The sequence below is a fragment of the Strongylocentrotus purpuratus genome, unplaced genomic scaffold (assembly GCF_000002235.5).
Source record: "Strongylocentrotus purpuratus isolate Spur 01 unplaced genomic scaffold, Spur_5.0 spur5_scaffold_21, whole genome shotgun sequence".
Taxonomy (NCBI): Eukaryota; Metazoa; Echinodermata; class Echinoidea; order Camarodonta; family Strongylocentrotidae; genus Strongylocentrotus; species Strongylocentrotus purpuratus.
Genome location: NW_022145607.1, coordinates 10,344,485 through 10,359,311, shown reverse-complemented (window position 1 = coordinate 10,359,311; position 14,827 = coordinate 10,344,485). Strand labels below are relative to the sequence as shown.

General features: G+C 35.9%; 1 protein-coding gene across 1 annotated transcript in view; it reads left to right on the top strand.

Moving 5' to 3' along the window:
- Positions 1-10,294, top strand: part of LOC100890048 — a 57,125-nt gene extending 46,831 nt beyond the window's left edge. The window contains exon 7 of the mRNA XM_030994919.1: positions 9,963-10,294. Within this exon, the coding sequence (XP_030850779.1) occupies positions 9,963-10,215 (253 nt within the window). The 3' untranslated portion in view covers positions 10,216-10,294. The remainder of the gene's footprint in view (positions 1-9,962) is intronic.
- Positions 10,295-14,827: the final 4,533 nt, after the last annotated feature.

Sequence of the window (14,827 nt, the reverse complement as noted above, 5' to 3'; positions counted from 1 at the left end):
CCATTTGTGGTAAGAATACTACATCATTTGTCATAACTTTTTCTTTCAGACAAGAAAGTAGTTATATTGTAGTATACTATAGGGGAGCCATCCATATATGTAGACTATTTCCATTATATTTTCATGATCCCTAATACTCTACTTTTGATGGACGTTGATCAGCCAAATAAATACAAATCTGATGATAAGAAAAACAAAAAGTAACATTCATATTGGGTTTATTGGACTGTAAAGCTTTCATGTCCATTATTAAAGATGAAGTTGAGTTCTGGTCATGCGATTGCATTGTGAAAGAAACAGTGTGGAACCGACCAGAAAAGGTTGATCATCTAGCATAAGAATTTGTGTGTATTGCAAGGTTTTGGAATCATCAAAATGATAAGAAATTTGGCCAAGTCTTGGTAAAGTTACAAACACTGTACACAGAAAGATGTATATGGGACTACACGAACACGTGGTGTAAAAAGCCGCCCCCCCCCCCCCCGATGTTTACGATGTTACATGCATATTTAGAATATGAAGGCATTTGAAGAGCCATGCTTTTCAGGGAACATGTCTTATCTGATGTTTTTCCACACTTCCATAATAAGAATTAGTAACGCTCACAAATTATTTTTCACCTCTTCCCAGAACTCAACCTTCTCTTTAAGCAGTGATGTTCCTGGCCACCATTCACACACATTTCTCTCAACCAGGGCCCCATTTCACAAAACTTGTCATCAGTGACAAATGACAGTTTTTGTTATAAGCTAGTGAAATCCTTAATTGCTTCTAATTGGTTATCAGCAGATTTGTCACTGATTTTTGTCATTTGTCATTGAAAAAAGGCTTTGTGAAATGTGTCCCTGATATTCCTTCACTATCACTGGGTAGAGAGAAGCAACTAGGATATTTAGCAAGGACTCAAACGTTGAAGATTTTGATTGAAAGTCTGGTCAATGAACCCCCATACCATAGGCATAACAACTATAAAACAGTTGATTTGTATTGTCTTTTAGCTTTGTCTTATGAAGATATCAAAGTAGGTCATTTAAGAACATCAAATGCACATTCTTGTCAAGTTCAGGACCATTATCCTCAATAAATCTTTTTGAATCACCCTCCGACTCACAATAGGGAGGATCAATCAGGTGTGTTGAGAGAAATACAACCTGTATTAGTGAAACAGAGTCTAGATGTTGTCCTATCATGTTTGTTGTAATCCATAAATTGATCATTCAGCTTACTTGATTGATGGTTTCGTACAGTGATCTTTAGTAGAATATAATGAGAATTTAACTTCTGAATTATGAGCTATTGATATGTTGCTGCTGGAACATGATCTTGTTGGAATGATTTATGTGATAATTTGTGAGTAAAATAAAAGATGATATCCCCAAGTTTGTGCTATATCGTCTAGAAAACAGTTTGTAGAAGAATTCAAAACAAATCTGAGCATACCATTATCAGTTGTTGAATGTCAACATATCATATTTTGTGCTTACAACTCTTAAAGAATTTGTAAGGATGTGTAAAACTGTAAAGCAATTTAGTGAAAAGAAAGAAGATCATTTAGAGTACTTGATTGATGGTGCACAGTTTTTATATTTTATTCAATATAATAGAATTTAACTTCTGAATTATGAGCTATTTGTGCCTTGCTGCTTGAACATGATCTTATCAGAATGATTTACGTGATAACTTGTGAGCAAAATAAAAAGATGCATTAACCGAGTTTGCTTTGAGGTAAAGCATATCACCTAGAAAACACATAGAAGGAATCCAATCATATAGAAAATTCAAAACAAATCTTTGCATATCAATAACAGTTGGTGAATCTTAAACCACCCACATTTGTGCTTATAGCTCATACAAAGAATATGTAAGGATTTGTAAATCAATTTATTACAAATACAGAAGTTGTTTTCTATAAAGAGCCAGAAAAGTATTAAACTAATTTTACTGTCTAGTACTATTTAATCAGATTTATGATTATATTTATTTTTATTCTTTGATATTGAGAATAATTATTGGAAGTGGATTAAAGAACATCAACCCGATGAAACAAAAAGAACTTTATATAATCAAATAAATAGATACTATTATATGTTGAAAGGAGTGCTAAGTAATAGAAGGCCAAATCAACATTTATTTATACAACTGTGCTATACTTGAGTCATAAGTTCTGCAAGTGATAGACCAAACTAGGAGTTTATTTGGTGTATAGAGTTGTACAGGGGTTGAATGAAACTGCAGTTTTCAAACACTCTTAAGCTATCAACCATATTCCTATAATATTAATGAGACACCAAGATCCGGCTAAGCTCTGATGAAAAGAAATCATTTGAGACATTTGTGGGTAAACCTGTGACAAACATGATTTGTGCTAAACTGGACTGCCAATATTGAGCGGGAAAGGGAGAGGGAGACTGGAATTATTTTTATTTGGGGGTTGAGCCGTAGTGGAAATCATTCATTACTGGTGGGAAGGAATAGGAATCAACATCTGATCGGCATGACTGACAAAATATTCGGCCAGCTCTGAAGATTTGTAAAGAGGAAAGCTTCGACATTAACTGCCCCCATTCAGGTTTCATCCTATGCTGTAGGTCTGGACGAGGCTGGGCTAGCCAGTTTTATTTCAATGACTAAATATAAATGAATTATTTTCAACATATCAACAATTAAAAATAGATACATGTTCACATTACAGCAGAAGAAGGCTGTCAAAAATATTAGATATTTAGATAAATATTGGTAACCACTCTGTAATAAATCACCATTAAAAAAAAAGAAATATTAAACTTGCGTAATATGGGGCCGATCTTCTGATGGCATCTAGAGGCATGTGTATGTTGTAACTTCTCCTCTCAATGTATTGAGACAGATAGCCTAGTCATCAAAACATCATCTGAGTATGCAAACACTAAGTAAATTATTGCTCCCATATTTGAATACATGATGTACATATAGGTCCAGAAAAGCTCCCCAATTTATTAGATCTGCTTTCAAGTTTCAACATATCAAATGCTCATCTGTTTATTTAAAACCTTGTTCATGTCTTTCGATCGCATCCTCGGAGTAAAGTCCCCATGACAGAAATAAGTGTATGCACACCCACATGTACATGTAGACTCCTTAGGAATCTAAATTCATGGAAAGGGGAAGGGGGAGAAGGGGGGGGGGGGAGGGTGGGCTCCCTTAGCTATAGGATAATGATATTAGAGCGATGGATCTGGGGTTATACATGTATCAGTGAAAGCTCCATCCATACATCATAACAGGAAACCAAACGTTCCATCTTACTGGGGTGCGATGACAAGATAATCTCTGGAAAAGGGGCCGCAGTTTCTACCATTTCTTTACCAGTCTGTACAGCAGATTGAAGCCAACAGTCATCTTTTTGCCTTTATTACCTCTGTAGCTGTCAATACCCATCTTGGTAGAGGTGTTGTATAATCTTTTGAGAGACAGAAGAACAATTACATTAAATCTGCCCAAAATGATATGATTTAATGCCTTTTTGGCACTAAGTGGAGTATTTTTTCTCTCTATTTATTATCTTTTGCTGGGCTGTGAATTAAATGATCCTGGTTTATATCCAGTAGATCAAACCTTTTCCACCATCAAGCTTAATTCATATAGCCACTCCATACCCAGGAGAGAATATGGAAACCATTCAGTCAGGATATATGGAAGTCGTTCTGAAAATATTCTTATAGTGCTTTAATTGCAGGCTAATTGACCTGCAGTGAAAAAAATACACGGGGGCTCGGGCGAATTAGCTCCCAAAATGCCTAAAAGAGCCCCTGAAAATCAGAAAAGAGCCCCTGTAAATTTGCATAGAGTTCAATGCAAAACAAATTTTAGAATTTTATTTTCATGCAGGCAAGCTTGAAAAGTAGCCCCCGAAAATAAATATTAATCTTTTCCCTGTTGACCTGGAATGTTCCTAGGGTGTAGAGATGGTGCGCAACTGCATCTCTATTTAAATAGTGCTTAATGATACCGTGAAGTGTCTCAATCGATGTGGTATTCTATTTGAAGCCAGAAGGGCATTGAACTTATTTGAAGCAGAAATAATGCCTCCTTGCTCTAATCAGACAAAACAGTAAATTGTACATATATACATATTGATGATACAGGAGTGACAATCACTATCACTTTCCTAGGCATGCCACTGAAATATATTTACAATAATTGATGCAAGCCCCAATAATTGCATGTGTATGAATACGAACATGATGAATCACTATGTTTAGTTCACTCCAAGTTCAGGTCTATACCCATTGCATACTATAAGCCTCATTGTAATCTCTCTTGTAACATTTGCTGTGTGCTCTGTTGGTATATATTTGGCATTTGCACAGGTGTTAATATCCTCTTTGACAGCCATTCCCTGGCATTGAATATGCTTTTTGACAATGTTTCCTGAACATGTGAGAGAAAAGCGAACAAGTTTCCAACATCATCAATTATTTTGTCTTTCTGACAAAAACTTATATTAGACAAGTGTTCAAAATTCTAGCTGTGTTGTCTCTCCAGGATGCAACATTTGCCACTGTTTGCATTTATCATTTATGACTTTCTATTTCTGTTTGTAAGCAAAAAAGCTTGGAAACCTTCTATTTCATCAAAGTGTAATTCTCCAAAGACAAGACAAGTTTGTCTAAACTTGTTTCATCAATTTTGTGTGTGAAAGTGTTTAATATGAAAAGGGTGACTAAAAACAGCTGACTGTTCAATCCTGCTTGAATGTTTTTTTTCTGAGATGGTTACACTTAAAAGAGATTCAATGAAATTTAAGCTTCTGTTTGACTATACATGTGCTTAAACCAATTTCAGATTTCTATCAACTCTTTTAGTTTTGATGATTTTCCATATCTGACTAAAAGAGGACTGATTTCACTATCATTCAAAATTTAACTATTTTCATTTTATTTTCAGTTTATGTTTGACTTTTTGAACATTTGGAGTCCAACCAAGACCAATTCCTTTCACATAATCTGAAGAATGAATCCCTGTTTGGAATGATGTCTCACTCAATGTGATCCAGATGTGACATGAAGTTATAAAATATTGGCAGTCCAAGATCAAGCTAATAAACCTTGCCAAGCCATTGCAATGTGCAGTAATCTACAGAAAACAAATGACAGAATCACATGAAATAAACAAAGCATGAGTTTAATGTATTTCTTTAGTCTCCCACTATGTTTGTACTTGATTGCTTTTTCAAGACCACCAGTCTGCCAGGCTGTCATAAAAGTGGTCTCCTGGCAAGGTTTGTGATGTAAGTAGGAATCAAGAGAAAAGGGATGGGAGAACAAAGATATTACAGAGATATACACAAGTCTTTTTCACTGAAAATTTTGTTTGCAATCATTTGTTGTTGTTGCTGTTGTTGTTGTTATTGTAATGAGTAATTTTTCCACTTTCTGTTCCAAGCCAGAAGGTCTGTTTTAAGCTGTATTAGTCATTAACGGCCTTCTGGCTCCAAACAAACGATTTAGAACCTTACAAAAAAGAAAATGTAGAATTTAGAAAAAAGTTGCTAAAGCAATTGCAGTGTAGGAAAAAGGAAACAAAGGGATGACATTACAAAATGTTGACAGGAGATTGAAAAGCCATGTTCAGTGAAAAAACAAAATTTCAGTCATTTTTGGGAGGTATACTCAATGAAAGAGGATGCCATATATGCAACTGTTCCACATAATTGTGTGTGTTAAGAGCCAAAAGGGCAGTACAACCGTGTGTAAGTATATGAGTTAATGCTTTTCTCGCTCCTAACATGATTTAGAGGGACAAAATATGTAGACAAAATTATTGCTTAAGCCATTACAAGGGGGAAAAATAAAACAACTAGAAGCACAAACATCTCAATGTATCATACCAAAATTTGATGCTCAGTGATTTCCTACAAATTTATGGATCTGATTAAAGAAGCGGTCATTTATTTCTTTCTGCTCCAGTTCAACTCCTGGTTCAACCACTTTCCTACCAGAGACCTTATCAAGATCATTATTTAGTAGGCCAAGGCCAACAGTTTCTTATTTACATTCTGGTTTGAAATCTTGGATGACATCCAAGAGATACAGCGGCGTTCTTTCTTTTTCATTAAGCTTGACCTAAATAAGAAAAATGTATGACATAGACCTTTGTAGGAATCTTTTGCATATTTGGAAATATTCACATTACAGCATATTTCACAATTTTGGGGAACTTTTATAAGCTTTTGTATCTTCAAGAAAATTCTTTATTTTCTTGTTTGTTTTCTATCTTCTGGAAGACTCTGGATCTTTTGAAAGATTTTGTATTTCTTGAAAATACTGAAACTTTGGTAGATTCTGTATCTGACTTATGAAGATTTTGTGTTGGATAGTTTGAGAAGATATTGTGATAGTTCACAGATGTAATTCCCTTTTCACATTATGAAATGTTCCAGAAATTGAAATGATGCAGCATATTTGTGGAGTGGCCATGACCACAAGACCTAACTGTGATCTTGTATTACTTCAAGTGCTTCAAGTGTCTGTACTACAGATGTCACACAAGCTGGACACTTGTCCTTAGGAAGTTGGAAACTCATTTTCAGACATTTTCAGAAAACATCCCTCAATATTTTGCTTGGATCTTCTTTAAAATTCTTGTCCACACTTCTCCTTTCTAAAACTTTTTTTTCTTGAACTAAACTTTGGTATAAATGTAAATGCTAGTAGGAGCAGTAGCATAACTAGCATTCCTCATGTTTCAAATTTTTGACCTAGATAGACCTTCAATGTTATACAAGAGATGCCACTGGATCATTGCAAAGAATTCCATATCAAGTTTGACATTAATCTTACTTCTATCCAAGCGATATCCTGGCACCGATTCAATGTTTTTTGCTGGAGGGTAATCACTCCGCATATTTCCATTCTATGAAATAATGACTTTTGACACAACTGTCCATCTTTATGGCTTCTTTCAAAATTAATGTAAATTTGGGTTTTGAGTAGAAGCAGATTGGCACATTGGGTCAAATCGCATCTTATCCTTGATATGTCTAAATGCAATTTGTTCGGCAAATTTGTTTATATTACGGAAAACATACATGCATCATTTGAAGTTAAAGGAGTTAATGATGAAGAAGAGCTGAGACAAGAAAGAGACTGGGATGAGAAGAAGATTGGAAAGAGGAGGAGAAACAAAGAAGAACTTGGAATCTGAGATGAAACGATGAAGAAGAGTAGAAAAATTAAGATTAGAGGAATTTTAATCACAAAACAGACTATATTTTAATGTGAATATAATCAATAGGAATTCTAATCATATTGAACTTTTTGCTAATTGCTTTGTTTTGTAACATTGTTTGTATAGAGCCAGAAGGGCATTAGCTCTTTGTAATAGTCCTTGAGTTGATGGCCTTTTTACTCTCCATACCCCCTGTCCACACACAACATTTTCCGTGATTAGCTATACCGTTTCGCGATAGTGATACCATTTCGCGATAGTTTGTGTGTGTGTGTGTGGACGCTCACTAACGATACATCGTATAACGAAACTAGTCTAACGAAACGCAGGTTTGGGCATCGTTTCGAACTGAAACTCAATAAAGAATCACGCCTAATCACGGAAAATGTTGTGTGTGGACAGGGGGAGTGTAACTAGTGTAACTAACTGGGCGGGGCTTTACGTGACCTCGAGCGAAAGGAGACCAGACTGTAGAGTTTCAGGATTACTTTCTGCTGTTTATGGACATCCTTGAATTTATACGATGATTATTTATATGACGTTTCTTGTGTGTGGACACTTTGAAATTTATACTATGATTCTATATACGACGTTTCGTTATAGAGTTTCGGGATAAATTGTTTTGTGTGTGGACACGCTGAGAGTCTCAAGAGAAAACATGTCAAGTTCGTCATATATACTACCATCATCTTCTGATATGTGACAACAAGATAAATGTTTAAAATCCTCCCAAACCTATCCAATCAAACGGATGACCCTATTATTTTGGCATCCCTGCATTTTAGAGGTGAAAAGGTGATAGAAAGAAAAATTGGGCTTGGCTCCTTGTTTGTAAAGATTTGGGGTTCGTTGTTGACATCAAACTGTTAAACTTCACTGGTCTGTTGCAATAAATAAACCCTGATTATGGAGAGAGGATTTGGAAAAATGACATTAAGTGAAGAGATGATTTATGAAATGCCTTGTCCTAACGAAAGATTTACCTTGCTCTATCTGGGTATGTTTATAAACTGAGAGGAGTGGAAGATGTCTGAAAGTTATGCTAAAACAAGGCAGACCCCAACATTTGTTTTCAGAAAATTGATACAGTCGGTCTCTGATGTGCGCATGCGCCAATCTCTGGTTTATTTTCCAAGCTAGTTTGTGATGAGCGTATATTGGTCTGGTGAAGACGCTATTTTGAGCTACGGAAAAATCTCCCGAGTCTGAAAATAGCGGTTTATTTGGCAAACTCAAGCTGATGAAGACAGGCCTACTTTAGAAAAATTAATTTGAGCTGTATAGTGTGGATATGATGAATTCTTGCAAATATCAGCAGCACACAGACATAATTCCTCCTCCCCCTGCCAAATTCTATGCCAACTTTACCTTTGAAATCTAATGGAGCAGTAATGTTTGTAAAATTGAAATTGTGTATTTCAGATGTGAAAGAATGGTTGTTTTGTAGTTTGATGAGTTTCTGAGCACACAACAACATCACATATAGTTCGGGTTTCTTGACCTCCGGAATGAACGTCTTGTGACGTGGAATGAAGGGCATGGGTCAAAGCGAAGGCTGACCATCCCTTGACCATTCCAGCACAGGTCATTTACCCCCAGCAAGCCTTGCATCAAATCAGACCGATGACAGATTTATCTATGACCAAAGATGGGGAGACTTCAGTTTGCATTACGACTGAAAAATATAAGATAACAAGTATATATCAGGACATAATGGTTTGAAAGACGTGTATATGACTTTGACCGAGATAAGAATTACCTGTGAAATTGTTGAGTGTACCATGTACACGTTTTTGACCCAAATTGACAATGATACAAGGTTGATTTTGTTATTATTTTCTTCATCAGTTGATATATGAATTGGTCAGTGTATTCTGTCAGATAATTGGATTCATTATCTCCCTCGCCCTGTTTTTTGTTATAAACTTATAAATATTTTTACTTTATCTGTTTTCAGCACCTGTTTGGATAGTTCCAAAACCAAAACAAATTTGGAGGATTTTGTTGAAATTTGATAAAATCTGTTGATAAATATTGGATATGAAGCTAATTGGAAAAGAAAGATATAAAAATTAAATTAACAATTAAGGTCTAGGTGATCCAGTTCTGGTAGCTTTTAATCCAACTGGTTCCCATCAGCTTGTAGAGTACACTGTCACTGTCAGCATCTTTATGGATTTTATATCGTCCTTGTTTTCACGAAGTGACGGTAGTGAGGAAAATCGTAACGCAAAGTGAATGCAATTTTGTTCACTACCGTCACTTCGTGAAAACAGCGACGATATCTTTCCTCAGTCTATATTGTACATGATGCATTGATTGAGAGCCAGAAGGGCGTTATTGTATATTTCTATTAATGAATGCCCTTCTTCCTCTCAAAGGGACATCAAGTGACCTGTAGACAACTATACATCAACATTTCCTTTTTTAATTAAAAAAAAACTTGAAAACATAGCATTTGCCTTTTAAAGTAGTTTTTAATGTATTAAAGCTGTTTGAATTGATCCACAAACTACAAGCACTGCTTTTTAGTGGACCCCCCCCCCCCCATTTCTTCATAAATTAAGAATTTCTTGCAATAATTTTATTATGTGCAAAGTGTATTAGTATAATTCCCAGAAAAAAATAATTATGTATGGAAAAATGTAATATCTTTGTTTACCTTTCTGTTGGAAATGAAATAAATATAAATATGAATATGAATATATATGTTCTTATCATTTTCTTTAATTTCACTTCATATTTTTCTTTAGACTTACACATTATCTTCGCCAACACAACCCAGAGTTTATTGAACTATGCCAAGAGCTACGAGGTGCTGCAAGACACTCTTTTGATTCACTCATTCTACTACCGGTAAGTCACGTGATGGTGATGATGATGAAGAATAGCAGGGGTATGGTGGTGGAGGTGATGATGAGGGTGAATGATGGTCTTGAATATAATGATGGTGGTGGTATTGTTGACAATAGTCTTGATGGTGGTGGTAGTTATCTTAGTGAATGATTGGTTAATAGTGTGGTGATGGTGATGATTGTGAAGAAGATGATTACAATGATGGTGATGATAATTACTATAGGAAGACTTGTTTTAAAGGTACTATGTCCCTTTTGCAGCCAACCTCAAATTCTGTAGAACTTTGCAGGAATTATGAATATGTCATGTAAGTCCTATCTGTGAAATTTAAACCTTAGCAGAATCCTCATATTCAAATTATGCAAGGAAACCCGTTTACTTGCTAGACTTAACTGTCAGACACTATAGAGTGACTGACTGGCTTTTTTTTCTTCTTTGGTAATAACATCCATGAAAAGAGTTTTAAAGGGTACATGAGCATTTGTCTACATCAATAAACCACTTCTTGTGATGGCCAAGATTAAACTGATTGAATCTTTGCGCAGCATAAAACGTATGACCATTCGGTACAATTGTCTGAAAATCAAGACTATTACTTTTGGGCTCTATAGCCCTAAAGTCGATTTGACAACTAATAGTCGTTATTTTCCCACTTGAAGACATTTTCAAGCCCCAACTTTTTTAGGGAAGTTCTAAATTAGTATTATCTTTCAAATGCAGTTGGAATTTAACTTTTTCATTTTTTTTTGGCCTGCAAATGGGACATATAGTACCTTTAACTTATAGTTATCAAGATTGTCTATTCAGGTAACTTCATCCTCTTTTACATTACAAACAACTTTTACACCAAATTATCAATTTGTCAGTTTTCCAAACTGAATTTTTAAATTCCATATAAGATTGCTTTAAATCTACTTTTACCAGAAAGTCCATCTTCTAATCTAGAAACAACCAATCTAGATCAGTATGTAACGTTTTGCACGTGCATGAAGCGTGCTTTTTAGGGCGTACTTGATCAAGTTCAACTTCACGACAAAACCGTTTTCAGTCCCAATAAATCTCTGGGAATTGGCTCGTCTACATCGCAAGTTAATTGGGCGGCTTGAAGCTGGACTCTCGTAAAACCCATTCGAATCGAGAGCAGGACTTGGCCCACTTAGCAAAGTCTGGTGACTTTATGACTCCCTCATCTAGCCCAATTCCAAATGAACCTACACGCAATCCTCTACTTAAAAAGACATAATTTCTCTCTGAACAAACTATCGGAAGACGGTCTATGGGATGTTCAGTATGTCAAAGAAGAATGACGTGTGCTGTGAATTTCTGGAATGTTATGACGTAATTATGAGGTGAATTACTACATATGCCTAATTGAAAGTAGTATAAGAATTTCTCTAGAATTTTACAATTTATGAATAGAGTTGTCACTTTCGGGTCAAAGTTCCTTAAAAAACATCTCTTTTAGAAAAAAAATGATATCAATATAGTTGAATGATCAGGACTAGGGTTTGTTAGTGAAGGGACTACCGGTATTTAGATTTAATTTTATAATTGGCATGATGCCGAGCTACAGTGTATACATTTATCAACAAAAATAGTGTTGTGTAATACAGAAAAAAATCTTTAGTTATCCAACTTAAGTTGTTGTTGTAAATTATAGGCATGAAAAGACTGGATATGTTTAAAATATAATCAAGTTGTATATTAAAACAGAACCTAAATATTAAGGTTTTAAGCAATAAATTAAGGTGGTTGTGACCTCTTTATTCTTGATACTGGTTGAGGTCGATGACCCTGTACCTGGTCTTGGTCATTCTGACCTCATTTTACATGTCCAAAGTTGACCTGATTTTGAGTGTTTGATGTTGTCCAGTTCTGTTTTTCATTTCTATTTCCTGCTGTTTGGGAGGGATGTTCATTTATCCTCTAAAAAGCAAATATCACTTTTAAACAAACATGTAGGAAGAAATGTTTGAGACATTCTAGGAGCTCATTCGCACAAAGGTGCATGTCTTAGTGGAGCCAGAAGAGCAACTAGTCATTATACAGTCAAACCTGTCTATAGCGACACCTGTCTAAATCGACCGCCAAAGGGAAACACAAAAAGTGGTCTTTGTAGACAGGTTGCTTTAGTACATGTTTCAATGTGAAACCCTTTTCAAGTGAATCAAAAAATGTGGTTGTTGTAGACAGGTGGTCTTTGTAGACAGATGGTCACTAAAGCAGGCATTAAACAGACGATTTGTTCATTTCATTACACTTTGAGGTATTTAAATTTTCCATTTTCAGGTGTTGGTCAATCGAACAAATAATAAATACAAGATTGAAAGAGTTTTTTTTAATTTTTATATTGGGGAAGTGTCTAGTTCCCTGCTTAATTACAAATCTGATATTTGAAGCCGGACCCATTCCTGTGGTTTGCACTCCCTTGTCCCCGTTCTCATTGACCCAGACTGATTTCCCTTTTTGAAAGTGATGCAAATCCTTCGAAAATCAACCAACATCCTTGCTTTTCTTTGCTTCGAGCCTCTCTATTTCCTTTTCCCTGTTACACCCTTTTCATTATTTTTGTATATTGTAATTTCCTCGTAAAATCAAGCAATGTCCTTGCTTTTCTTTGCTTCGAGCCTCTCTATTTCCCCTCCCCTGCTACACCCTTTCATTTATTAAAAGGTATTTGTAACAGTTTTGCCTTTGATCACAAATTTAAAGGAACTCAAAGTGATGTTTTAGACAGATATGGTGAAAAGATCTTTTAAGGTTTTATTTCAGTTTTTTCATTGAAAATATGATTAGTTCTTGCAGCCAATTATCCACAATATCAAAAGCGAATCTTTTATCTGGTGCCATACTGAAAAAAATGAATAAAGTTGGAAATGACAATGACAATGACAGATCTTGTAATAGGATTATGAATGTCGGTGACAATGACTCTGATTCGATATTCTGTATCATGTTATTTTCATATTGAAGGAAATGGAATGGCTCAACCAGGGAAATGTTCTAGTGGCTCAACAAATGAATGGGCTTCCTCTTACATTTGAAGCGCAAACTGTTAAAAAACATGTGCATATTAGTATACTTCTGTTTGAAAGGGTCATTATATCACTTGATTCTATGTCTTTGTCTTCAAATTATTGTGTGAATGGGGCCTAGTGTGTTCTCCACAGGTTTACGCAGGTTTACTTGAACCCAGTGAACTCATCTTATTAACCACCTGGCTCGTGTGTAAATCGGGCCTCGTGTTTATCAGATGTTCTCCACAGGTTTATACGCAGGTTTACTTGAGCCAAGTAAACTCATCTCATTAAACACCAGGCTCGTGTGTAAATGGGGCCTAGTGTTTATCAGGTATTCTCCACAAGTTTACTTGAACCCAGTGAACTCATCTTATGAAACATCAGGCTTGTGTGTAAATGGGGCCTAGCCTAGTGTTTATAAGGTGTTCTCCACAGGTTTCACACAAGTTTACTTGAAGTCTTGAACCCAGTGAACTTGTCTTATTAAACACCAGGCTTGTGTGTGAATGTGGCCTAGTGTTTATCAGGTGTTCTCCACAGGTTCACACAAGTTTACTTGAACCCAGTGAACTCGTCTTATCAAACACCAGGCTCATGTGTGAATGTGGCCTAGTGTTTATCGGGTGTTCTCCACACATTTACTTGAACCCTGTGAACTCATCTTATTAAGCACCAGGCTTGCATGTGAATGGGGCCTAGTGTTTATCAGGTGTTCTCCACACATTTACTTGAACCCTGTGAACTCATCTTATTAAGCACCAGGCTTGTATGTGAATGGGGCCTAGTGTTTATCAGGTGTTCTCCACAAGTTTACTTGAACCCAGTGAACTCATCTTATTAAGCACCAAGCTTGTGTCATACCTTGACACATCATCTATGTAGGTCAGCTTATGTTCAAGTTTGTCTGTAACACCACATACAATCCCGTGGTGATGAGAGATACAACATACGTGCTAGATTGATGGAGAAATAAAGAAATGCTTCATATAGTGGGAGAGAGTGCAGATTGAGTTTACGAGAGAGGAAAGTTTGATCAGGTGTAGTTACTTTCATACTTGTATTTAGTACTTAGTAGTAATAGGAGAAATATATCTTTTTGAGATGTTGTTTGTAACGAAAAACAATGACACTCACACTGAGGCCCTTTTAGCTCTTAACAGATGATAAAGTGACATTGTTGTCTTCCACCTTGCCCCCATAATGTTTAATTTTCTGTCGTTGTGAGGTCCCTTTTGGACTAGTAACAAAACCCAATATATCCCAACCTCCATTATAGTTGAGCTGTACCCCCTCCCCCCCCCCCCCCCCCAATGAATATGATTCGATACATACCTCAGAGTGTATAACAGATAAGAGTAATATGCTTTATGTAGACGATGAGGAATTGGGATTGGAGAGGGAAGGGGTATGAATTCTTCATGTAACCCAAGTAAAGAAGTCAATGTCAAATCTCAAGTATAGAGGAGGGGTAATACCAGAAGCAAAGAGGTACAATTTCTTTGTAACAGGTACCATTTAGGTTACAACCATAGCAGGTGTGTTGATATACTCACAAATCTGTTTGTTGACAAGCAGTATTGATTTCATAGTAAGATTTTAGCATTGTTTAGAGCAAGTTTAATCAGCTTGAACTACATGTACATGGAGGTTGGGATAGGTTCATGGAAAGGACAGAGTTCATAGGTCAAGTGTAAAGACAAGTTTCAGATGTGGCATTAGTGAAAGTTTTTTTGGGAAAATGA